Raw genomic sequence first — 26,162 nt, 5'->3', positions numbered from 1 at the left:
GGAGGGGAGGTGAAGGGGGGGCGGAGGGGAGGTGAAGGGGGGGTGGATGGGGTAGGTTGGGAAAGGTGGAGGTGGGGGGCTGGGGGGGAGGGGGGAGGTGAAGGGGGGGTGAGGGTAGATGAAGGGGGGGTGGGGGGGAGGTGGGAAGGGGGGGGGAGGTGGTGGGAAGGGGGGGGAGGTGGTGGGAAGGGGGGGAGGTGGTGGGAAGGGGGGGGGAGGTGGGAGGTTGTAAGGGGGGAGTGAAGGTGGGGGTGAAGGGGGGTGGGGGTGAAGGGGGCGGTGAATGTGGGGGTGGAGGTGGGGGTGAAGGGGGCGGTGAATGTGGGGGTGGAGGGGGGGGGGGTGAAGGTGGGGTTGGAGGGGAGGTGAAGGTAGGGGTGGAGGGGAGGTGAAGCGGGGGTGGAGGGGAGGTGAACCGGGGGTGAAGCGGGGGTGGAGGGGAGGTGAAGCGGGGGTGGAGGGGAGGTGGAGGGGAGGTGAAGCGGGGGTGGAGGGGAGGTGAAGCGGGGTGGAGGAGGGGAGGTGAAGGAGGGGAGGTGAAGGGGGTTGGAGGAGGGGAGGTGAAGGGGGGGGTGGAGGGGAGGTGGAGGGGGGGGTGGAGGGGAGGTGGGGTGGAGGGGAGGTGGGGAGGTGAAGGGGAGGGGTGAAGGGGGGGGGGTGGAGGGGAGGTGAAGGGGGGGTTGGAGGGGGGGTGGAGGGGAGGTGAAGGGGGGGGTGGAGGGGAGGTTAATGGGGGGGTGGAGGGGAGGTTAAGGGGGGGTGGAAGGGAGGTTAAGGGGGGGGGAGGAGGGGAGGTTAAGGGGGGGGAGGAGGGGAGGTTAAGGGGGGGTGGAGGGGAGGTTAAGGGGGGGTGGAGGGGAGGTTAAGGGGGGGGTGGAGGGGGGGTGGAGGGGAGGTGAAGTGGAGGGGGGGTGGAGGGAGGGGAGGTGGAAGGGAGGGGAAGTGGAGTGAGGGGTGGGTGAGGGGAGGTGAAGGCCGCTCACTCACCCGTCCGGCCGTTCCCTCACCCGTCCGGCAGCTCCCACGTGGATCTGAGGCGGGAGGCAGCGTGTTGTGGCCGCTCCCCCGCTGTGTCCCGGGCGCTCGCTCACTCCGCTCCCCCGCTGACTGTAGCGGCGCCGGGGGGGGGGGGGGTGGAGGGGAAGTGAGTGAGGGGAAGGTGAAGGGGGGTGAGGGGAGGTGAAGGCCGCTCCCTCACCCGTCCGGCAGCTCCCTCACCCGTCCGGCAGCTCCCTCACCCGTCCGGCAGCTCCCACGTGGAGGGGGGGGGGGGGTGAAAGCGCGGGAAACAGGGAGAGGCGGAGGAAGAGGGACCGGTGGGGAAGAGAGCGGGAGATGTGCTGCTAACACTGTGAGCCCCGCTAATGTATGTAACACCGTGTGTGTGGGGGGGGGGGGGTTGTGTGTGTTTAGTGATGTGTGTGTGTGTGTGTGTGTGTATAGTGATGTGTGTGTGTGTGTGTGTGTATAGTGATGTGTGTGTGTGTGTGTGTGTGTGTGTGTGTGTGTATAGTGATGTGTGTGTGTATAGTGATGTGTGTGTGTATAGTGATGTGTGTGTGTGTGTATAGTGATGTGTGTGTGTATAGTGATGTGTGTGTGTGTATAGTGATGTGTGTGTGTATATAGTGATGTGTGTGTGTGTATAGTGATGTGTGTGTGTATAGTGATGTGTGTGTGTGTGTATAGTGATGTGTGTGTGTATAGTGATGTGTGTGTGTGTATAGTGATGTGTGTGTGTGTGTATAGTGATGTGTGTGTGTATATAGTGATGTGTGTGTGTATATAGTGATGTGTGTGTGTGTGTGTGTGTGTGTGTGTGTGTGTGTGTGTGTGTGTGTGTGTGTGTGTGTGTGTGTGTGTGTGTGTGTGTGTGTGCGTGCCCTTCACTCCGCCTCAGGCCAATGAGAGGTGTGCGGGGGCCGGCGGGCCAAGGGAGCAATCTCATTGGCCTGGCCCAAGGTCCAATGAGATTGCCGCTAGGGACACGGGGAGGGGCACAGGGAGACACATACAGACCCGGACACATAGGACACTTTCAGAAATATATAGTAGATACACACACATACATACATACATACACACATACACGTGGGAATTCCCCCTCTTTCCCCCACTCTTATTTCTATATGTAAAGCGTGTGACAATGTAGCATTCTACATTCTTACCCAAGATGGCAATCAGTTGGTGTTCCTGTTATAAATCCTGATTGTGTGCGCCTAACATAATGGCCGCCTTTCAGTTTCAAATCAATCCTTCAGTCAGTGTAACTCAGCAGCTACAATGTATCCTTATATTACTAAGGTAACATGATCTATTGTTACAGTTTGCAGCTCAAACTGCTGGGAATATTGGCAACAAATGATCACAAACAGGAAAGTGTTGCAAAGATCTTGCACTGCTGGGGAGGTGGGCTAAACCTGCTATAGAAACAAAGGATGCTCAGTATATTAAAAATGACATAAGATATTACCTGGGGGTAACCGCGGGCCGGAGAGCGGAGCCGGGACTAGAATTAGGATAAAAACATCACACGTTAGAAATGAGAGTTTATTAGAGATGAAGAAATTCACATTTATTCCGACCTCCAAATCCTAAAGAAAGGTGCTCAGTACAGAGTAGATTTGTGGGACACGAGGGGAGCAGTGTGGTCAGATACTCACAGGAGAAGTGACTAAACAACGACAGTGTGTTAAGCAGGGGACACTGGTCCAATTCCCGTGTCGGCTCCTTGTGACCTTGGGCGAGTCACTTAACCCCCCTGTGCCTCAGGCACCAAAAACAGATTGTAAGTGCCACGGGGCAGGGAGTGCGCCTGTAACAATCCTATGTGCTGCGTATTGCGCGCTATGCGGTCATTGTGACCCATTGGGAGAAAGGTGCTCTATGAAATAAAGTTATTATTATATAATCTCTACAATGAAGATGTGGGAGCTCCCAAAAAATTACAGGCAAATGAAATATATTATTATTTTCTTTTTTTTTAATAAAAAGTAATAAAAAATGAGCAGTCTCGCTGATTTTTAGCATCGATGTCTCAGACGCACACAAATCGGCGCATTCTTGTTATGTTAAGGTCGTGTAAAACACGCTATATTACCATCCTTTAAGTCAGAGCGCAGGATACCCCAAAGGAATTAACGGGGCGATAACCAGGAGGGCGTTATTTATATAGCCCCTGCTACTAATACTGTGTACAGGATGGATCTGAGAAATAGATATAGATATATCAGGATCCTGTGAACAGGATGGATCTGATCCTTATCGCACCATGTGATAGGTGGAATAAGAGACAGTCCCTGATCTGCCTAGCAACACATGACAGGAGCTTGGGGATTGGATAAGACGAAACAGATAGAATGGAGAGCAACTGTCAATCTGACAGCTAGTGACAGTCTGAGAGGCACACAGAGAGAGACAGCTAGTGACAGTGTGAGAGGCACACAGAGAGAGACAGCTAGTGACAGTGTGAGAGGCACACAGAGAGAGACAGCTAGTGACAGTGTGAGAGGCACACAGAGAGAGACAGCTAGTGACAGTGTGAGAGGCACACAGAGAGAGACAGCTAGCGACCGTTTTATATAGAACCGCGTATTAATATATATATATATACATACGTCTCGTCTGGTGGGTCAAGACATCAATACTGTCCCGTTACCGGACGAGAACGCAGCGTTGCCCCGAGAGAACGCAGCGTTGCCCCGAGAGAACGCAGCGTTGCCCCGAGAGAACGCAGCGTTGCCCCGAGAGAACGCAGCGTTGCCCCGAGAGAACGCAGCGTTGCCCCGAGAGAACGCAGCGTTGCCCCGAGAGAACGCAGCGTTCCCCCGAGAGAACGCAGCGTTCCCCCGAGAGAACGCACATTACCCCGAGAGAACGCAGCGTTACCCCGAGAGAACGCACATTACCCCGTGAGAACGCAGCATTACCCCGAGAGAACGCAGCGTTATCCTGAGAGAACGGACATTACCCCGAGAGAACGCAGCGTTACCCTGAGAGAACGCACATTACCCTGAGAGAACGCACATTACCCTGAGAGAACGCACATTACCCTGAGAGAACGCACATTACCCTGAGAGAACGCACATTACCCTGAGAGAACGCACATTACCCTGAGAGAATGCACATTACCCTGAGAGAACGCACATTACCCTGAGAGAACGCAGCGTTACCCTGAGAGAACGCACATTACCCTGAGAGAACGCAGCGTTACCCTGAGAGAACGGACATTACCCCGAGAGAACGGACATTACCCTGAGAGAACGCACATTACCCTGAGAGAACGCACATTACCCTGAGAGAACGCAGCATTACCCCGAGAGAACGCACATTACCCTGAGAGAACGCACATTACCCTGAGAGAACGCAGCATTACCCCGAGAGAACGCACATTACCCTGAGAGAACGCAGCATTACCCCGAGAGAACGCAGCGTTACCCTGAGAGAACGCACATTACCCTGAGAGAACGCAGCGTTACCCTGAGAGAACGCACATTACCCTGAGAGAACGCAGCATTACCCTGAGAGAACGCACATTACCCTGAGAGAACGCACATTACCCTGAGAGAACGCACATTACCCTGAGAGAACGCAGCGTTACCCCGAGAGAACGCAGCGTTACCCCGAGAGAACGCACATTACCCCGAGAGAACGCAGCATTACCCTGAGAGAACGCACATTACCCTGAGAGAACGCAGCGTTACCCTGAGAGAACGCACGTTACCCTGAGAGAACGCAGCATTACCCTGAGAGAACGCACATTACCCCGAGAGAACGCAGCGTTACCCTGAGAGAACGCACATTACCCTGAGAGAACGCACATTACCCTGAGAGAACGCAGCGTTACCCTGAGAGAACGCAGCGTTACCCTGAGAGAACGCACATTACCCTGAGAGAACGCACATTACCCTGAGAGAACGCAGCATTACCCCGAGAGAACGCACATTACCCTGAGAGAACGCACATTACCCTGAGAGAACGCACATTACCCTGAGAGAACGCAGCATTACCCCGAGAGAACGCACATTACCCTGAGAGAACGCACATTACCCCGAGAGAACGCAGCGTTACCCCGAGAGAACGCAGCGTTACCCTGAGAGAACGCACATTACCCTGAGAGAACGCAGCATTACCCTGAGAGAACGCAGCATTACCCCGAGAGAACGCAGCGTTACCCCGAGAGAACGCACATTACCCCGAGAGAACGCACATTACCCTGAGAGAACGCACATTACCCTGAGAGAACGCACATTACCCTGAGAGAACGCAGCATTACCCCGAGAGAACGCAGCATTACCCTGAGAGAACGCACATTACCCCGAGAGAACGCACATTACCCCGAGAGAACGCACATTACCCCGAGAGAACGCACATTACCCTGAGAGAACGCACATTACCCCGAGAGAACGCACATTACCCTGAGAGAACGCACATTACCCCGAGAGAACGCAGCGTTACCCTGAGAGAACGCAGCGTTACCCTGAGAGAACGCAGCATTACCCTGAGAGAACGCAGCATTACCCTGAGAGAACGCAGCATTACCCCGAGAGAACGCACATTACCCTGAGAGAACGCACATTACCCCGAGAGAACGCACATTACCCTGAGAGAACGCAGCGTTACCCTGAGAGAACGCAGCATTACCCTGAGAGAACGCAGCATTACCCTGAGAGAACGCAGCGTTACCCTGAGAGAACGCAGCATTACCCTGAGAGAACGCACATTACCCTGAGAGAACGCAGCATTACCCTGAGAGAACGCAGCGTTACCCTGAGAGAACGCACATTACCCTGAGAGAACGCAGCGTTACCCTGAGAGAACGCAGCATTACCCTGAGAGAACGCAGCGTTACCCTGAGAGAACGCACATTACCATATGCCAAGGAGAATAATTATGGCCGTTATTATTTCACATGATGATCACGTAATTAACAGCACGTCCTTTCCGTTTTTTGGGTAACGGCCTGGGTTTTAGCAGCGCTTAGTGAATCTGTCCCTCACCTGCGATATTGCTGCAGGCCTGGAGACAGTCCTCCTGCCTGATGTAGTTATTCTTGTTCGCTTTGCAGCCTCCGAATGTGAATTCCTCGCAGTCGCTGGTGTCCGCGCTGAAGTGCCAGCGTCTGAAGGAGCCACGGCAACGGCCGACTTTCTTGGGAGCCATACAGTGCTCTGAAATGACACGTGGCGGTCACAAGGAGCAACACCATCCTCTCCAACTGGACCCGTCTGGTACTGCCAGAAGTAGGCAGCTCCAATCCTCACGGGCAACCAACAGGTCAGGTTTTCAGGATATCCCTGCTTCAGCACAGGTGGAGCAATCTTCAACTGCGCCACCTTTGCTGAAGCAAGGGTAGCCTGAAAACCTGACCTGTTGGTGGCCCGTGAGGATTGGAGTTGGCTACCCCTGTACTAGAGAGTACGGAGCTATAGATATGGATCATTTTGTAACCCCAAAGTACCACTATTTGTGGGTTATATTTACAAGAGTACCACTACTTTATATTTACAAGATTACCACTACTTTATATTTACAAGAGTACCACTACTTTATATTTACAAGAGTACCACTACTTTATATTTACAAGAGTACCACTACTTTATATTTACAAGAGTACCACTACTTTATATTTACAAGAGTACCACTACTTTATATTTACAAGAGTACCACTACTTTATATTTACAAGAGTACCACTACTTTATATTTACAAGAGTACCACTACTTTATATTTACAAGAGTACCACTACTTTATATTTACAACTACAGCCTAACGCTACTTTTGAAGACTGACGAATAACCCTCCCACCCTCTAGTTAGTGACGTGGCATTATTGTAGGAGGCTTCCTGCCCTCCAAGCACAAAATATGGGACGGACGGAATCTGTGTCACCCCCAAATTTACCAAAAGATACACAACGAGATAACCAGACGAAGCGGGGAATTGTTACATTGTATAAAAACGTTAGCAATCTGACGAAGCAGCATTCAGTGACTCGGGTATTGCCCGGTGGCTGGTTAACTCTTTCACTGCCAGAGGAGATGTTCAGAGACGCACCCTTCCATTGCTGGATAAACGCCTGAGCACATCCCAGCCTGGCTGATCTCTATGTTCCCTTTTTACTATCGGGTTCTCGGTTTGTTTTTCTGGCATTTTATTCCTGGGCAAGGAATGGGGGTTTCCTCCCCCCCCCCCCCTCTCTCTCTTCTTATCTACTATATATTTCTGAAAGCATTGTATGTATGTATGTATGTATGTATGTATGTATGTATGTATGTATGTATGTATGTATGTTTCCCTGGTATGTTCCCTGTCCCTAGCGGCAATCTCATTGGTCCCTTGGCCCGCCAGCCCCCGCACACCTCTCATTGGCCTCACACACTCACACCACTGCTTCAGGCCCCCTTGGCCCGCCCCCGCACACCTCACCACTGCCTCACTCTCCCAGCCCTCAGTGACCTTTGGGAACGCTTCACAGCACCTAACGGTCACTGCTCTGGGAGACTTGGGAACGCTTCACAGCACCTAACGGTCACTGCTCTGGGAGACTTGGGAACGCTTCACAGCACCTAACGGTCACTGCTCTGGGAGACTTGGGAACGCTTCACAGCACCTAACGGTCACTGCTCTGGGAGACTTGGGAACGCTTCACAGCACCTAACTCTCACTGCTCTGGGAGACTTGGGAACGCTTCACAGCACCTAACTCTCAACGCACTAAACCCTCACCGGATGCTATCACCAAAATAAGGAATCAGGTACAGACTATTCTCTATATATATTGTAAGCGCACCATCACCTGCACACACTGTATGTATGTATGTATGTATGTATGTATGTATGTATGTATATATATATATATATCACAATTATTAATGTTATGGTGGGTAAAAAAAGTGACAAAAACCCTCCACAGTAAAGCATAAAGCAACTGTAAATATTACTGTATGTTCATTTGCATGTCTTAGACAGGTCTGCAACCCTGTCTTAACCCATTATCATCCAGCACACAGCGTTTCCACTGCAGCAAGGGATTCTGGGAAATGACATGCAAATGAGCACACAGTGTCACCTTTTGTCTCAAGCTCGTATTACACAAGCAAATCCTCAAGCCAATGCATACTGTTTTAAACACAGCTTTTAGACAGAGGCTGGGATGAGATGCAAAGCCAGTAATAAACCCACTCACAGACATGTTTCAACCTTGATGGTATCATCAGTGTGAGGTTGGGTGCTGGCTATGCACACAGCACTTCCACTGCAGCAAGGGATACTGGGAAATGACATGCAAATGAGCACTCAGTGCCACTTTTTGCTTCAAAAAATATTTTAAACATGGTTCCCTATAGGCTTAAGCTTGCTGCATGGTCACAGCTTTGAGCACAGCCAGGGTTAAGATGCATAGCCAGCAAACCCACCCACAGACAGCCGTTTTGACCTTAATGGGTCTCATCAGTGTGGGGTTGGTTAACTGGCTATGCAATGAAGATGGGGTTTACCACACTTACTTAAGTTATGGTGAGTAAAAAAAGTGACAAAAACCCTCCACAGCAAAGCATATAATGCTTTGCTGTGGAGGTTGTCACTTTTTTTTTTACTTACCATAACTTAACACCACACACACACACACACACACACACACACACACACACACACACACACACACACACACACACACACACACACACACACACACACACACACACACACACTCTTTATTATTTTTTAAAGCAGCGGTAAATATCTCCTACTTTTCTAGCCCACGGAGCGAGGAGGACGTCAGTGATACAGAAATGAGCCGGGTTGCCCTTTTTCGGGGCTGTGGTGGAACTAGAAGAGCAGAGCGCCGGCGCTTACCTTCCGTCTCTTCCTTTGACAGGACGGTGACGGTGACCGTGGCCGTGCTCTGCTGCTGGGCCGTGTCCGTGACGATCAGCAGGAACACGTACTGTCCCACGTGCAGATTGGACACCTCCAGGGCGTCGGGCTTGTCCTCAGTAACCTTCTGCAAAGTCACAAGGCGAAGGTTACAGGTTTAATCCCGCGCCAACGCTGCGCCTGTCTAATCACGGCTGGAACAAAACCCCTTTGATCCAACGCAGCCGTGCGCGCTCGTCGCCGCGGCCTTTGCTTTATCATGGAGATCTGGCCTCTCCCTTTACAACGCGGTTTTTATGTTTAAAACCGGATGCTCTGTTCAGCTGATATAAGCGGTTTCAATATTAAGTGTCAAGGAGGTTAAAATGGGGCTCTCCCCACAGCCCAGTGCAGCCTCACTGTAACCATGGCAACCTCCGAAGCTAGAAAGATTAACCACACTTAAAAAATGTTTCAATAGGAGTTAAACTCAGGCTTTGAGGGGGGAATTGTGGCTTTAAATATCTTATTTCTTACATAGCACTGGCCGTGTGCGCAGTGATTTGCAGGCACATTGTGTGGTCCCGAAGAGCTAACAATCTAAATGTTTGGTGCCCGACAAATAATAAAACCTTTTATTTGTAAGAGTGTGGGGCGCACGATTGTCCTCCAAAAAAGGAGAAAATGATATATAGACCAGGTGGTGACCAACTCCCGTCCTCAAGGGCCACCAACAGGTCAGGCTTTCAGGATATCCCTGCTTCAGCACAGAGGGTGCAGTCATTGAGAGCCACCTGTGCTGAAGCAGGGATATCCTGAAAGGCTGACCTGTTGGTGGCAATTGAGGACGGGAGTTGCCCACCCCTGGGTTAGGATATAGAGGCAGAGATATAGGAATATACTGTCATATCTGTTCTTGTGTTCCCAATATTCATTCAAGATCACAGATAAATCCTTTAATAATAATTCCCCCTCGCATTATTGGGGTTATTGTCCTATATAAAATGGGCAGAGCCAGGCAGACAGTAATTTGGTTAATGGGGGTTTCAAAACAAATAAATAAATCAGAAAATGATTGTTATAATTGTTTTGAAACATGATATTTTAATAGTCATCAAATGCTATGGGGAGCAGAGACCTGGCAGGGAAGGTGTGTGCGTACACACACACACACACACACACACACACACACACACACACACCTTTAGTTGCAAATTTGGGAAAGAGGAGCATGGATTCAGCTGTCACTGTGCAGACCGGCCGATACTCGGGTAATCCCAGAGTATTACACATACTCGAGTATTCCCGCTGCCCGTGTCATGGGACGCTCCCTAGGTACTTTTGGCACAGCCGGTATCAGGAATATTACCTGCAGAACGACAGACTCATCTCCCTCAACGAGCAGCCAATCATAATCAGCGATGCCCTCTTGGTCCCAGCTTTCAATGCCACTCAAGGTCACTGTCTGCATCGGTTGAACTTTGACATCCGGCCCGGCTCTGGCTATAGGGGGGCGGTCAGCTCCTAAAGATAAAAGTGGGGTCAAACAGGGAATATTTGGGCATGTGAAAATGTGACCACTCTAACCCCTGCACAAAAATCACTAGCACAAGACACATTTTTTTATTTCATACATCACAATGTATCTTCTTATTCCGATCTTATACTATATTAGTGAAAGCACTGTATGTTTGCCTGGATGTCTGGATGTCCGGTGTCCCTAGGGGAAATCTCATTGGTCCCTTGGTCCGCCCGCCCCCGCACACCTCTTATTGGCCTGAGGCGGAGTGACGGGCCAAAGGACACACAGGGACACACACACACACAGGGACACACACACACACAGGGACACACACACACACAGGGACACACACACACACACACAGGGACACACACACACACACACACAGGGACACACACACAGGGACACACACACACACTCTCCCCCGTCAGTTGGACCGCAGCTCACCTTCCACACAAATTCCCCCCCCCCCCTCCTCCTCTCCCGGTGCCCCTCACTCTCTCCCCCCTCCCCACCTCACCCAAATCCCCACGCTCCGCAACATCCCCAGCCGCACCCTCACCGTGCGCCGCGGAGGAAGCGCGGCCCTCCTGCTCAGCAGCAAACTCCAGGCTCCTCCCCCCTCGCGGCGCGGCCCTCCTGCTCTCCCCCTCACGTGCGCCGCTACCGGAGAGGGGAAACGCGGCCCGGGCCTCCTGCTCTCCCCCTCACGTGCGCCGCTACCGGAGAGGGGAAGCGCGGCCCGGGCCTCCAGCTCTCCCCCTCACGTGCGCCGCTACCGGACGAAGGGGAAGCGCGGCGCGGGTCTCCTGCCACTCTTGCCCCCCCCCCAGCTTCCCGAACTCACCTCCTGCCCCAGCCAGATGCCACGGGGTCAAGGTAAGTCACCCACCGTCTCCCACCCACGCACTGTCACCCAGTCACCCACCCAGTCACCCACACACCCACCCAGTCACTTTCACCCACTCACCCACCCAGTCACCCACCCACTCACTCACCCACTCAGTAACCCACCCACTCACTTAGTCACCCAAAAACTCACTTAGTCACCCACCCACTCACCCACCCAGTCAGTCACCCACTCACCCACTCACCCACCCACCCACTCACCCACCCAGTCAGTCACCCACTCACCCACTCACCCACCCAGTCAGTCACCCACTCACCCACTCACCCAGTCACCCACTCACCCACTCACCCACCCAGTCAGTCAGTCTCCCACTCACCCACCCAGTCAGTCTCCCACTCACCCACCCAGTCAGTCTCCCACTCACCCACCCAGTCAGTCTCCCACCCAGTCAGTCTCCCACCCAGTCAGTCTCCCACCCAGTCAGTCTCCCACCCAGTCAGTCTCCCACCCAGTCAGTCTCCCACCCAGTCAGTCTCCCACCCAGTCAGTCTCCCACCCAGTCAGTCTCCCACCCAGTCAGTCTCCCACCCAGTCAGTCTCCCACCCAGTCAGTCTCCCACCCAGTCAGTCTCCCACCCAGTCAGTCTCCCACCCAGTCAGTCTCCCACCCAGTCAGTCTCCCACCCAGTCAGTCTCCCACCCAGTCAGTCTCCCACCCAGTCAGTCTCCCACTCACCCACCCAGTCAGTCTCCCACTCACCCACCCAGTCAGTCTCCCACTCACCCACCCAGTCAGTCTCCCACTCACCCACCCAGTCAGTCTCCCACTCACCCACCCAGTCAGTCTCCCACTCACCCACCCAGTCAGTCTCCCACTCACCCACCCAGTCAGTCTCCCACTCACCCACCCAGTCAGTCTCCCACTCACCCACCCAGTCAGTCTCCCACTCACCCACCCAGTCAGTCTCCCACTCACCCACCCAGTCAGTCTCCCACTCACCCACCCAGTCAGTCTCCCACTCACCCACCCAGTCAGTCTCCCACTCACCCACCCAGTCAGTCTCCCACTCACCCACCCAGTCAGTCTCCCACCCAGTCAGTCTCCCACCCAGTCAGTCTCCCACCCAGTCAGTCTCCCACCCAGTCAGTCTCCCACCCAGTCAGTCTCCCACCCAGTCAGTCTCCCACCCAGTCAGTCTCCCACCCAGTCAGTCTCCCACCCAGTCAGTCTCCCACCCAGTCAGTCTCCCACCCACCGACCCAACTCACCCACCCAAAGTCACCCACCGACCCAAAGTCACCCACCGACCCAAAGTCAAACCGACCCAAAGTCACCCACCCACCGACCCAAAGTCACACACCCACCGACCCAAAGTCACCCACCCACCGACCCAAAGTCAAACCGACCCAAAGTCACCCACCCACCGACCCAAAGTCACCCACCCACCGACCCAAAGTCACCCACCCACTCAGTCACCCACCCACCCACTCAGTCAAGTGTCACCCACCCAGTCACCCACACACTCAGTCAACTCAGTCACCCACCTAGCTGTCAAGGGGGGGGAAGCCTAACCCTGTCGTACGCCCCCCCAAAATTACATCCCGGGCAACGCCGGGTCTCTCAGCTAGTACTTAATATTTATGCATTAAGGGCGTTATTATTTCTAGGAAGCCTGTGCTTGAAATATTCTATTATCATCTTTGTATTTGTAACAGGGGACTTATCCCTGTTCAGTAATGTTCCTTTAATCTAGCAGTGTGGTAGTTAATTACTAAACACCACCTGCCTGATTAAGACAGGAAGTGACTCACTCCTTAGCTCTGACTGAGAGCTGACCTTTGGAGAGACAGAGCAGAGGTTCTTGAGTCCCAGGAGAGACTGACCAAATAAGACTTCTAAACCTGGATGCTGATATTTTTCTGTGCACGCACGGGTGCGGTTCCAGGAGAGCAGAGAAGCTTACTCTACAGCAACTAAACAGATAAGACTTTCCTTATTAAGAGACTGCTTATATCTGCTTATTTTCATGCTATGTGTTTGGGCTGGGGAAGCTTAACTAATGGAGATGTGAACTAATTGCAAGGATTTCACTAGAAATACTCCCAAGTGAATGGAAGCTTGTTTCCCCCCCCCCCCTCCCCTGTGTTTGGATAATTTCCTGATGAAAAGGAAAAGGCACAATAAAGCCTATTATAATTTCACATTATAAACGTCTCCAAATTGTGTACCTCTGTGAACGTCCGTCTACAGTATTGCTTTTCATCCTAAACCACAGAGAATCTGGTCAGAGAAAAGGATCTGAAATTGTTCGGGTTGAAGGCAGAACCGCTCACTTCTCACCAAGTAAGGCCGCGCTTATAGTGCCGGCGACGTCAGGCTGCGGTCGCTGGAAAAATCAAATTGAGATGACTTCCAGCGAACGCGACCAAGCTGTCGCCCCGCGCTTACTATAAGCTCACGCAACGGCGGCAATGCATTTGTTCGGACGCCACATCGCATCGCTGTCACTATAAGCGCAGCCTTAAAGAGAAGATGGATGGTGTCGGTGTTAACACATACACACACGAAACGGTTATCAGGCTTAACGCTATGGGTACAAAAAGGAAGTCTAGAGCAACATCCAATGTGACAAAAATACACAGTGAAATATCTATATATCTCTTGAAAAAGGGTAATTTAGTTCATCCTTTGGCCAAAGCGTATAAGCCTGCGAGCCACTTTAAGACATGACCATAATATCGCAGGTCCTAACACCAACTGATTAAAATCCGTATTTACCTCTATAATTGCAGGAAGGAGGGTCCTGGCATTGAACCTGTCGCAACCAGCTGCATGAAAAGAAAACCTGCTTACTTTGTCCAGCTGGTCTCAGCTGTTTTGGAGATCAGTGGCTCCTCCCTCCCAGGGGTTATCCTCCCCACAGGAAGCAGGTATTCTTTTCATGCAGCTGGTTGTGACTGGTCCTAGCATTGAACCTTTCTTCCTCTAATTATAGAGGCAAAGAAGGATTTTAACCAGTTAGTGTTAGGACCGGCGATATTATGGTCATGCCTTGTCGTGGCTCGCAGGCTTATACACTTTGGCCAAAGGGTTAACTAAATTACCCTTTTTCAAGAGATATATAGGTATTTCACTGCGTATTTTTGTCACATTAGATGTTGCTCTGGACTTCTTTGATTCTTGTTGTATACATTTAGCCACGCCCAGTAGCACTCCTCTTGACACAGATATACATATATATTTGGGGAGGTTTCTTAGAGCTTGCTGGGTATCTGTGTGTTTATTAACCCTATGGGTGCCCTATGTACACAGCTACCAGAACCACCACAGGGGTCTGCATAGCGCAGAACGCCGTCTGTCACTAAGTGGAATGGAAGAGTCTGACCCATACCCAGTGATGGACCACATCGGAGAAGCACTCTGGTGTCGCGACACCTCCAGTTAAATGGGCCAGATCCCCTTCATATGAACGGTTTTGAAAGGGGCCCTCGTTGGTATGCCCTGTAAAAGCACAATACCAAACCTACTCTTATTTTTTTTCCATTGGCCGGTTTTAATTTTGTTTTAACGATGTATTACGCAAAGCCCGGAGCCTGCAGCAGAGAGTGTCCACATGGTAACGCCTGCTGTGCAGTCTCACATTCTCCCCCACGCAGACAGCAACGTTTCCACGCAGGAAAAAATAAATAATATGCCTCATCCTCAAATAAGGTTCTTTCAGCTAATGTCACTAAGTAAGGGCCTCAGCAGCCATAATTAAAAAAATTATTGTAGGAATAAAACAGTTTTTAAAAATAAATCAGCGGGCAGACGGGAAGACATCTTACTGTACAGGATCGTGAAGAACAAATATAAAATAAACACGTCGGTAGGCTGTTGAGCCCCCCTGAGCTGGACAACTACCATCGTCAAGCCCCCCAACAGGTCAGGTTTCAAGGATCTCAGCTTCAGCACATGTGGCTCAATCAGTGGCTCACAGTGCTGGGATATCCTAAAAAGATGGACCTGTTGGCGGGTCTCGAGGACTGGAGATGGCCACCTCTGCTTTCAAAGTAACCGTTTGACGGCAGGTAGACGTAGGACAGAGTTTGCCGGCTCACACGTGACTGGTGTAAAGGGATCTTTGTTACACGACTTCCGTAGTGCAAAGAAAAAAAATTAATCCCGCCAGTAGTAAGTAGTCTTGGGACCAAGACTAAATTTGTAAAGCTTCCAGTGACTGAGCTCCTGATTAGAACCAACGCTAACACCACCCTAACCCCTGTCACTAGTTTTAAATACCTGGGCTTATGGTTTGACTCCCACTTAACATTCGGGATGCACATTGATACCCTGACAACCAAGACCTATGCCAAACTAGGGGTACTTTACAGGAACAAATCCTCCCTACGTCTCCTGGTCAGAAAGCGTATTGCACAGCAGATGCTAATGCCAATTATTGACTATGGAGACATAGTATATGCCTCGGCTCCTCAAACCCACCTTAGCAAACTTGACACCCTCTACAATTCAATTTGTCGTTTTGTTCTCCAATGCAACTACAACACACATCACTGCGAAATGCTCAAAGAACTAGATTGGTCAACACTAGAGTCTAGGCGCAAAGTTCACCTTTCCTGTCTCACCCTCAAATACTTTCTGGGCAAGCTACCCAGCTATCTGAACAAGCTCCTCACCCCTACCACATGCAGTACCTATCACCTGAGATCAAACTCCAAAAGAATATTCATGGTCCCAAGGCTCAACAAAGTATCCGGACGTTCCTCCTTCTCCTTCCGTGCACCCCAAAACTGGAACAACCTACCAGAGACTCTCATATCCACCACCAGTTTAAGTTCTTTCAAATCTAAGGCTGTCTCACATTTTAATCTGGTCTGTAACTGTTTCACACGCTCATAATATATATATTCTTTAACTGTGCACGCAATGTCTTGTATATAATGTATACCCTGCTCATTTATGTAACTGTATTTGTAACCATGTATTATTTGTTTTACTCTGTGCCCAGAACATACTTGAAAACGAGAGGTAACTCTCAATGTATTACTTCCTGGTAAAATATTTTATAAATAAATAAACGTTCGATCCATAAAATGGAAACGTGGCTGACGGGAGGTGCAAGGTGTGTGGGAGAAAAGAACAATGACACAACTGTTACTATGAGTCCGTTAGGCCAGGTCCCCAGCGCAGCCGTGCGCACGCCTCACCAGCTCCCTGGCTGTCCCCAGTCCCTCCTCGCTCCCAGGCTCACTGCGACGCTTCAGCCGGCAGGGGCTACAAGCAGTTTGTGATCCCGCGCGGGGACACGTCACGTGGTGTGGCAGGGAGCCAATCAGAGTGATTTATTGTAGCGGCGTAAAATAAAGATCGATTGTTCATACAATAGATCACTAGTATATTTAAAATGCATACATCAGAATAACTTTAATAAGCATTTTATATGTGTAACACACACACACACACACACACACTTCCGTGATTGTGACAGAGTAACAAACCTTTATTTGCACACGAGTTCAACCCCTGTGCCGTGCTCATGGGGAAGAGCCATTTACAAAAGGTGTGTGACTCACAGAATACGTCACCTTCTGATGAGTACATGTGCAGTGACTCACCCGTACCTGCCACAGAGCTGACTCACCCAGACGTGGTGTAACACTCGCACGTGCCAGTCAGACACTAATCAGGAGACACACAGCCCCTCTACTCAGTACTGTACAGACAACTATTCAATAAAGCGCCATCACTCTCCTACATGACATCTTCTGTACCACGTGAACCAACACGATAGCGGCCATTTTTAAAATACCCACACCAAAAAAAAAAAAAACACAATAATATAGAAAAATAGTATAATTTCAAAGTATTCAAGAGGGGAACAAGGAATTGAAGGTCAATTGTACAAAATAAGCAAACACACACACATGTTTTAGGTCATTTATAAATGTTAAGGATATAGCCTTTCTTAGGACCAAGATGAACCAGATTAATGTTTTTTTGTGTTTTTTTCCCCTCTTCTTAATGGGTTATTTATAGGACTGGTTTGGAAATAATTAAATGCCTCCTATATAAATCTCTGCTAGTAGTGTCATCATCATCATCATCATCAGTGTTCGACAAACCTATACATTTGCTCGCCCCGGGCGAGTGGATTTAAACCCCGGGCGAGTAAATATTGGCCCAAGCAGCACACGTTTGGTACTAGGTGGCGAATAGATTTTTTGGTGATTTGTCAACCACTGATCATCATCACCATCACAAGGTAAATGAGAATATAACTAGTTTATCATGAGATATGGTCCAGTCCAGGAGCAGCCAACTCCAGTCAAAGGCACCAGCAGGTCACGGGTTAGGCGTGTAATATAGCGCGCACCAATTAGAATTGGCTGTGTGCAGGCCTAGCGTTCTATACGTCAGCCGCGCGCGCACGGCAGTGAGCGGAGGCGCGGTAGATCACAGCAAATACATGAAAATGTATATTTTGGTGCTGTTACCGCGCCACATGACGCTGCCAAGCCAATCACAGCGCTGCTTTCGTTGTGACGTCTATAGCCACACACGTCACCGCTTGAAACATAAACGAGACGTGCGCGCCACGCCGGGCGCGCGCCCGCACATGCACCAGCGCCTACTATATAACAAGCCTTAAAATATCCCTGCTTCAGCACAGGTGGCTCATTCTGCTTTATGGGTATCCCTGTGCTGAAGCAGGGATTTCCTGAAAACCTGACTTGTGGTGGCCCCTGAGGACTGGAGTTGGCCGCTCCTGGTCTAGTCAGTGGTTAAACGTGGAATATTTTGCACTGTATAATGATGCCGAGCATCTCCAGTCACTGTCAGCTACCCAAAAATCGCCTTTGTAACGAGGGAAACAGTATAGACAGTGGTCATTACAGCAATTACACATGATTTGGAGTCCGACTCACTGGTTTAGCATCAGAGTCTCCCTGGACTCACTGTTTTTTAGCATCAGAGTCTCCTGGACTCACTGGTAGAAATCTGAGCTTTGCAAATAAATGCCACTTTAATCAAGAAACCAAAATCTCACCGATTCCTGTCAGGTTGAAACCTGTTGGATTTTGATGTTTCCTCCTCTGTCCTCTAACCCACAGAAACCTTTCCAAAAACGGAGATTTCTACCCGTGAATGGAGCAATACCTCCCAGGATCAAAGTGTACCAATAACAGGGGCATGTTTAAGGGGTCACATCTGGGGGACGGACACCTTTTTATCCAAATATGACACCTACAACCATTTCTAAATCACTAAAGTCTATTTGCAAACATTATGAGCAGAGACCTGGGAGGGGCGTAATGTCATCGGGCTGCTCCCTTCTGTCTGATGTCACTGTGTATTCAACAAGGGTTTACACAGGCAGAGACCCCTCTCCCCCACGCATATGTATTGGCCCTGAGATAAGGTTAAGGTGGGATAAAGGTAAAGAAAACACTTCCCCATTTAGAAGCCCATAAATAAATAAAATGCTATTATCTCGCCCAAAAGCACCAAGGCAGCCAAATAGTTGGATATTCCTATGAATACTCACTTCTCTCATTAGTGACGGTTCGGGTCTCTAAGATTATGAGCAGCAAATCAAAAATCACGTGTGAGAGCACATTCACACGTCTCAGACAGGTCTGCACCCCGGCCTTTCCCCATTATCTCTTAGCATACAGCGCTTCCACTGAAGCAGGGGATTCTGGGTAATGACATGCAAATGAGCACTCAATGTGTTTAAAAATAAATAAAGAAGGTGGGGCCGTGTTGGTCCTTTCTTCCATGTAGTGGAACAGAGGAGTGGGTGATATGTTAGGGGTGCAATATTTTTCCCCTACGCCCCCCTGCCGGCTCTCCCCCCTCCCTCCTTACCTTGCCTCCAGCGTTCTGACATCATGAGGTCACCAGGCAACGTGGCCCCACGGCGTTGTTTGACGCCGCGTTGCCAGAAGCGAAGTGAAGTTCCTGAGGCCGTCGCCGCTCCCCGGCATTTAATTGAAATGCCTTCGGGAAGAGCGCGGGGCCTCAGTAACCCCCACAACCCCCTTAGGCTGAGCTCAGACAGCCTACTACACTACGCTGCGTCCGCGTGCCTCCGTCTGCTGAGGCGATGTGTGCTCATCCCCAGACAATGACGCGACTTGGAGGCGGGACTCCCATATCCTCCGTTATCCATGCAATTAAAAAATAAATGTGTGTGTGTGATTTTATTGGCTGGCGAAATACACGCGACGCGGCTGCCGCTTGAAATGACAACTTCAGTCGTCTCCGTCAAGTGCAGCCGCATCAACGCTACACTTTGCCGCCCGGGGGTCATTCCTTGTTTGACATCTCCCACTGTCAAACCTACAAGAGTGCCGACCGTGCGCACGTACGTAAGTGCGCGCGCGCGCGCGCATATCTCGTAGCAGCCTGTCTCACGCTCCCCAGTTTGCGCACCCCCGATATTTATTACAAGCTTTCCAACCTCTCAGGGACCGTCATCGGTCGAAAGCTCGGAACGTAATCAACTACTTGTTGGTCCAATAAAAAAGGTATCATAATCATACCCCCTCCTCCCTCGTGCGTTACTACATTTAAAAAATAAATGGATTTCTAAATGTTGTTCCTTATGATTTCCGGGCTAAATTCTCCCACTTAAACCTCCGGTTATTGAAACTCACTTTTTCCCTAAAACTCCCCCTCACTTGATTAAAACTCCCATTTTAGAAATGGTTTCCTTTTTTATTCCTACTCACATTAAAACCCTTCAGAGACGCTCACATATGCGGCTGGTGCTTAGACAGCCCACAGATCAGATACGCGTCTTCCATTTTGCCCAAACCCCTCTTTTCATATTGATCACAATATTCCCTGCAAAATCCCCCTCAGGAAAAACATTTAAAAAAATACAAACATTTTGCGCTTTAAGGTGCAATCTCTGCGAACGGCACCCAAAACAACATTTTGTTTACAACTAATGGTCTTCCTTAAACAAACGTAACCATGCTCAACCAAAACGGTGCCGGATGTCACAGGACTTCCGGAATCATGGCCATGTGAACACTTCCGTCCCGCCCCTCCCCCCCAGGTAATGTAAACAATGGCCCAAGGTCCATTTTGTTCGGACTGGGGAACGCGATCACCCCCATGAGAACGAGTAGGCGAAGCTAGCATGACACACGGGCCCCTGGAGGAAGCGTTAACGCAAAGATTTGGCGGCTTTCTTTTTCTTTGGAAATAAATGACTATTTTCTTTGTGGGCTTCAAAATGGGGAGTGTTTGTTAATCAAGTGTCTTCTTCCCCCTTGTCCCCACTTATGACATGGGGGGCAGAGAAGGGCTTTGCCTGTGCAAACACTTGTTAAAGACAAAAGGGAACTGGTGCGCTCAGTGTCAGTCGGGATTCACGGAACTACTGGTGTGAAAATATTTGAGGGGTTTTAAAAATGGCCACCATAGATTTTTCTGTATAATCGCTTTACAACTCGGCACCCGGAGATTTTGGATACGCACTGTAATATTTTCTCAGATAAATTGACTAAATTTTACTCCTCAAAAAGGGGAGTTTGGTCGAAATCCGAACAGCTGGGGAATTTACAGAAAGCGAATAAAGTTATTAGAAACCCCGCTGTAAAGGGCATTAAAAATGTCAACGTTTATTCCCAGTAGAAAATACCAGATATGGTACGCTGCAGTGGATTCCAAAACTGAGGGGGGGGGATCCATTGGGTGTATTAAAGCAGTATTGATAATTTGCATACCGGTGGCCATTTTTAAACACCCCACAAGTTTATTTTCTGCTCATAAACAGAAAATTCACAATAAAATGTCTGACAGGGATAAAAAAAAAAAAAAAAAAAAAAAAGGGAATATTATGTATTTTTTTGGACCAGTGGGAGATTGACATTTTAACTGACAGACGGACCCGCTCTATACCTGGAGGGGTTAAAAGACATGTTCATTCCCTTGCTAAATCATGAATATATATGTATCAGCGTCCTTTGTTATACAGTGCGAGTCTCGCATTCATCACGGAGGGGGAATATGACACCTATTTAATATGGCCACCCCCATGTGCCTTGTTTGTTTATTTAGATTACAAGGTCTGACCCTTTCACTGTGCGAAAAATATTTCCCCTGCACCCCGACTGTTCCTTTCCAAGCAAGTTGCAGCCTTAAACAGCCAGGTACGACAGCCAGGTACGACAGCTTAGAGATACGCCGTTTTAGTCGCTACGTGCCGTGTTTGGCAGCGTTACGTGTATAGAGTGAAGAACAAAAATGTAGATATACTGGTCTTTGAAGTGGGAACAAAAAACAGTACAGTATGCCATGGGGGAAAAAAAATAACTAAAAGATATATATAATTATAAGTTGAAAGCCACATACAGATTACACACATACGTACATCCAAACACATATGCAACTCATCTTCAGCCCTTGTCGATCCACCGCTGGATGAAGGCCTCCCCAATGACATGTATCAACAAAGAGATATTTAAGGAAAGAGAGTTACTATTTGAGTTACGTTGTAACAATAGAAAGCCAATAGTTACCATGAGGGTGCTCTCTCTGTGCCACATACTTGTTATACACTTCTTGGGTGACATAGTTGAGAAACCCGTCCTTCCGGACGAACTTACACACGAATTCCTGCTCATACACACAGTTGAGGAGGTAGCAGGAGGTGACAATGTCCTCTTCCTCCTGGCCCTGTTGGACCAGCGCCAAGTTGCAGCCAGTGGTCTTACAACAAGCTCGGATGCATTCCTTCCCCCTCTTCAGAATGGGGGACGAGAGGAAGGTGGCCCCACTCTTCACCGATTCATCCAAGTCCAGGACAAAGTGGGGCATGCCCTTGGTGAAGTTGTCCAGACAGGCCTCCCCAAAGGAATCAGAGCAATCCAGCTCTGGGAGACAGAGGGCGGCTATCAGAGCCACCATTACACACTGGAGGTACCTCATCCTGATGATGGTGGCAGGAGAGTCCTTGGTTAATGAGGCACTCAACCAGAAAGTGACCTGTCAGCCCTGAAGGGGAATGTTATGCCCTTTGTAAGACCACTTCCAGGCAGAGAGGAAAACCCTACAAAAAAACTTACCAGCTCCCTCAGTCTTGTCAACAAGAAATGTAGACAGGGTGGAGAGAAAGCCCCTAATGAGTAACCTCCAGCCACTTAGAAACGGGCCCTAGAAGGAAGTGAGATATAATCTGAGGTTGATTGCAAACTTCTTGCTTCAGATTCCAGGTCTGGGTTCCTCATTTATTAGAAGATAAACATAAAACCTTTCTCCTGAAGATCTCTTGAGTTTAGGTGAAGTTCCAGTGCCCTCTGCAGCAGATCAGCAGGCCCATGGTCTTCTCAAGGTGTGAAGCTGAGTGGTCCCAGTTTTCTGATCGCTGTAGGTCCTCACTGCTGCTGCTAATTATGCGTTGATCAACCAGTCCCCCATCTGGTTAAACACAACCCCAGTGAGGATACAATGTGTCTTCCCCCTGTATTCCCTTTGTCTGTCCACCTCTGGGAGAGTTTCAGATGAAACTGAAGTGGGTGTTGCCTACCTGGCCGTCTCCACCTTTAACCGTTCACTTGCCAGCCAGGTGTATCCTATACCTGAAGCTGGGAGCAAGGAGGAGCTTGGTGCAGGCAGGAAATGAAACTCAATCTTACCCACCCCTCTCCTGAGTCACAGAGAGCAGCACAAGGAGGGGGAGAAGGGTGAGGCTGCCTAACCTCATTCACTTGTAGAAAGGAGGTTGTTATCTTTGTTGGGGGGGAAGGCCACAGCATAGCATGATCTGTGTGTAACCCCAGGCTGTGTCTGGGTTAACACTTTTACTGCCACAGGGGTGACAATCATCAATATGTATCCACTACAGAAGGGTATATTTAATAAACTGCTGTTAACATTTTGTTAGGAACTAATAAAAAAAAAAAAATATATATATATATATATATATATATATATATATAAAATCAAAAAATAAATAGATGATACCGTTCTGTGGCTAACGAAATGCTTTTATTTGTGCGAGCTTTCGAGATACACTGATCTCTTCTTCCGGCGATGTTACAATATATATATATATATATATATTTAGATAATTGTACTGAAAGCTGTGTAATGCAGCGAGCATAAGCGTATAAGGGTTCCACGTAAAAATGGATTTGAGGCAAAAGGTGACACTATGCTCATTTGCATGTCATTTCCCAGAATCCTTTGCTGCAGTGGAAGCACTGTATACTAGGTCAGGGGAGCGCAAACTTTTAGTGCTGCGCCCCCCTGTCTCTCTCCCTCCGGCTCGGGCCCTCCCTCCCCCCCCCCCCGCCTACCTTCATCTGCGTCAGATGTCGCTGCGGGGTCATGTGACGTCATGTCACATGGCGCCACGTCACAGCGTCTGAATCCTGGTAAGTAAACAGTTGCAGAGGCCTCACGTGATCCCCCCAGCATTTCATTTAAATGCCTGGGGGAAGAGCGTGGGAACTCTGCAACTGCCTGCGCCCCCCCCAGCAAAATCTCCCGCCCTCCCTGGGGGTCGCGCCCCCCACTTTGCGCACTGCTGAGCTAGGTGATAATGGCGAAAGGCAGGGTGCAGACCTGTCTAAGGCTGAGTCCATAGAGACTGCAGCCGTGCGGAGGCGCGCGGAGGCTGAGGGAAAGCGGGTGCTTTCCCTGGCCTTACTACGCGCGCCGTTCGGGGGGGGGGTGTCTATGGGCGGGCCAGTGACGTCACGGAGCTGGTTCGCCCTCATTGGGCGAACCACTCACGTGACTGGCCCTCCGCTCCCCTCAGCGCTGAAAGTAAAAAAATTGTCGGCTACGCCTCCGCACGCCTGCGGACGCGTGCGCAAGCCCCTGCTAAAGCCGCTCTCATTGCGGCTGCAGGGGCTCACTGAGAAGCGTGAGCGCGGCTCAGCGGCTAAGCGCCGACCATGCCGTGGCCTAAGACATGTGAATGTGCGCACAAGTGATCTTTTTATTTGATATATATACGCACGCTGTTGCGTATTTTCAGTTCGACGGCGGCAACAATGTGTGAGGTTTTTCCGGTTGGGGCGCGGGCGGTTGCAGGGGCCCCGCGCTCTTCCCCAAGTCATTAAAATGACATCCCGGAGGTTCGCGTGAGGCCTCCGGAACCTACACTTACATTGCTGCAGCCGGCGTCTGGAAGCGTCTCCATGGCAACACGGCGTCAAATGACGCTGCGGGTTACGTGACATCACATGACTCCACACGTCATTTGACGCCACACAGAGTGATTGGGGGGGTGGGGTTGGGGGCGAGCACCGGAGGACAAAAGTTAGCGCACCCCTGCTGTGATAATAGATATTATAATGCAGAGATAAGGGGATGGCACATACATGGGAGTAGTAGGAGAAAATGGCCAAAAATGTACATATATATCTATAGATCAGGAGTAGCCAACTGTAGTCCACCAACAGGCCAGGTTTTCAGGATATCCCTGCTTCAGACTAAGCCATCTGTGCTGAAGCAGAGATATCCTGAAAACCCTGATCTGTTGGTGGCCCGTGAGGACTGGAGTTGGCCAATCAACGAGTGAGCCAGGGATCGACCCACCTGTGCTGAAGCAGGCATATCCTGAAAATCTGACCTGTTGATGGCCCTTGAGGACAGGAGAAATCAAAGGATGCTCAGTATATTAAAACTCAGTAAAAATGGCATTGAGTTGAATTGAAAAAAAAATGTAGTAAGTGTTATCTAATACTACAGAACTGATTTATTATTAAACAAAAACAAAAGAAGAGACACGTAGGATATGGCTGGGATTGCTTCGTTAAACAAAGTGGGATGTTATAAACCCTGTAGCTCCCAAGTCACAAAGCCTGGCTGCTTCTAGCTGTATATACCAGAAGCTCACTGTACAAGCTCCATGTGTTATACACAGGGCTGGGTGTGATGTGTCCTAACATGCCTGAGTAACAATGGATGCAGTTATCTCATAAATGTCAACAATTAGTAATATTATGTACAGAGCCCATTAGAGACCGCTAAGAAGCAATGCAATGAGCAACCAGGGTGAGCAAGGGTTAAATAAAAGCAATCTACAAAGAGGGGGAAATATATATATATATATATATATATATATGCAAATATAGCTGTATGCTCATCTGCATGTCTTAGGCAGGTCTGCAACCCCGCCTTTCCCCATTATCACCCAGCATACAGCACTTCCACTGCAGCAAGGGATTCTGGGAAATGACATGCAAATGAGCACACATATATATATATATATATATATATATATATATATATATATATATATATATATATATATATATATAAAAGATACTAAATATTTACTCTATGTGAGTGAACTGTGTGCTCATTTGCATGTCATTTCCCAGAATCCCTTGCTGCAGTGGAAGCACTGTCTGCTGGGGATAATGGGGAAGGGCGGGGTTGCAGACCTGTCAGAGACATGTGAATGTGCTCACAAGGGATATTTTTATTTGCTATATGCTAACGGTGGAGGTTTTTTTGTCGCCTTTTTCACCCACCAAAACTTAGATAAATGTGAGTGAATATGTCTAAACAATATTTACAGCAGGATCCCATAATGATGCACTGAACGGCCTCTACAGAGAAATAATAAAGCATAACTGTTAATATCATTATAATATAAGGAGCAAACTGTGCTGGAGGGAACTAAATGATTTTTAAAAAGTATAAAATGATAGCGTAACTGTAACTATAGCGTGTGAGCTATAGCGTTTATTGTCACTGGCAGTGTCTGGCGGGTCGGGGCGGGGCGGGTCAGATAACATTGTGTAAGTAAGGAACCTTCAATGCTAGGTTAGTGAAAACTGTGTGTGTATGTATATCTTTATTTATATAGCGCCATTAATGTACATAGCGCGTCACAGCAGCAATACACGTGACAATCATATAAATAACAAGTAATACAAATAACACATAATGGGAAACTGGTG

At 49.3% G+C, this 26,162-nt stretch overlaps 1 protein-coding gene across 1 annotated transcript in view; it reads right to left on the bottom strand.

The window, feature by feature from the left end:
* SPINT1 (serine peptidase inhibitor, Kunitz type 1) overlaps positions 1 to 22,851 on the bottom strand; it is a 37,248-nt gene extending 14,397 nt beyond the window's left edge. The window contains exons 1-5 of the mRNA XM_075613435.1: positions 21,762 to 22,851; positions 10,223 to 10,377; positions 8,854 to 9,001; positions 6,000 to 6,170; positions 2,474 to 2,509 (exon numbers count right to left, since the gene is read on the bottom strand). Coding sequence (XP_075469550.1) covers positions 2,474 to 2,509; positions 6,000 to 6,170; positions 8,854 to 9,001; positions 10,223 to 10,377; positions 21,762 to 22,170 — 919 coding nt within the window. The 5' untranslated portion in view covers positions 22,171 to 22,851. The remainder of the gene's footprint in view (positions 1 to 2,473; positions 2,510 to 5,999; positions 6,171 to 8,853; positions 9,002 to 10,222; positions 10,378 to 21,761) is intronic.
* Between the last annotated feature and the right edge of the window lie 3,311 nt (positions 22,852 to 26,162).

The sequence above is a fragment of the Ascaphus truei genome, chromosome 9 (genome assembly GCF_040206685.1).
Source record: "Ascaphus truei isolate aAscTru1 chromosome 9, aAscTru1.hap1, whole genome shotgun sequence".
NCBI lineage: Eukaryota > Metazoa > Chordata > Amphibia > Anura > Ascaphidae > Ascaphus > Ascaphus truei.
This window is presented reverse-complemented; position numbering and strand designations above follow the sequence as displayed.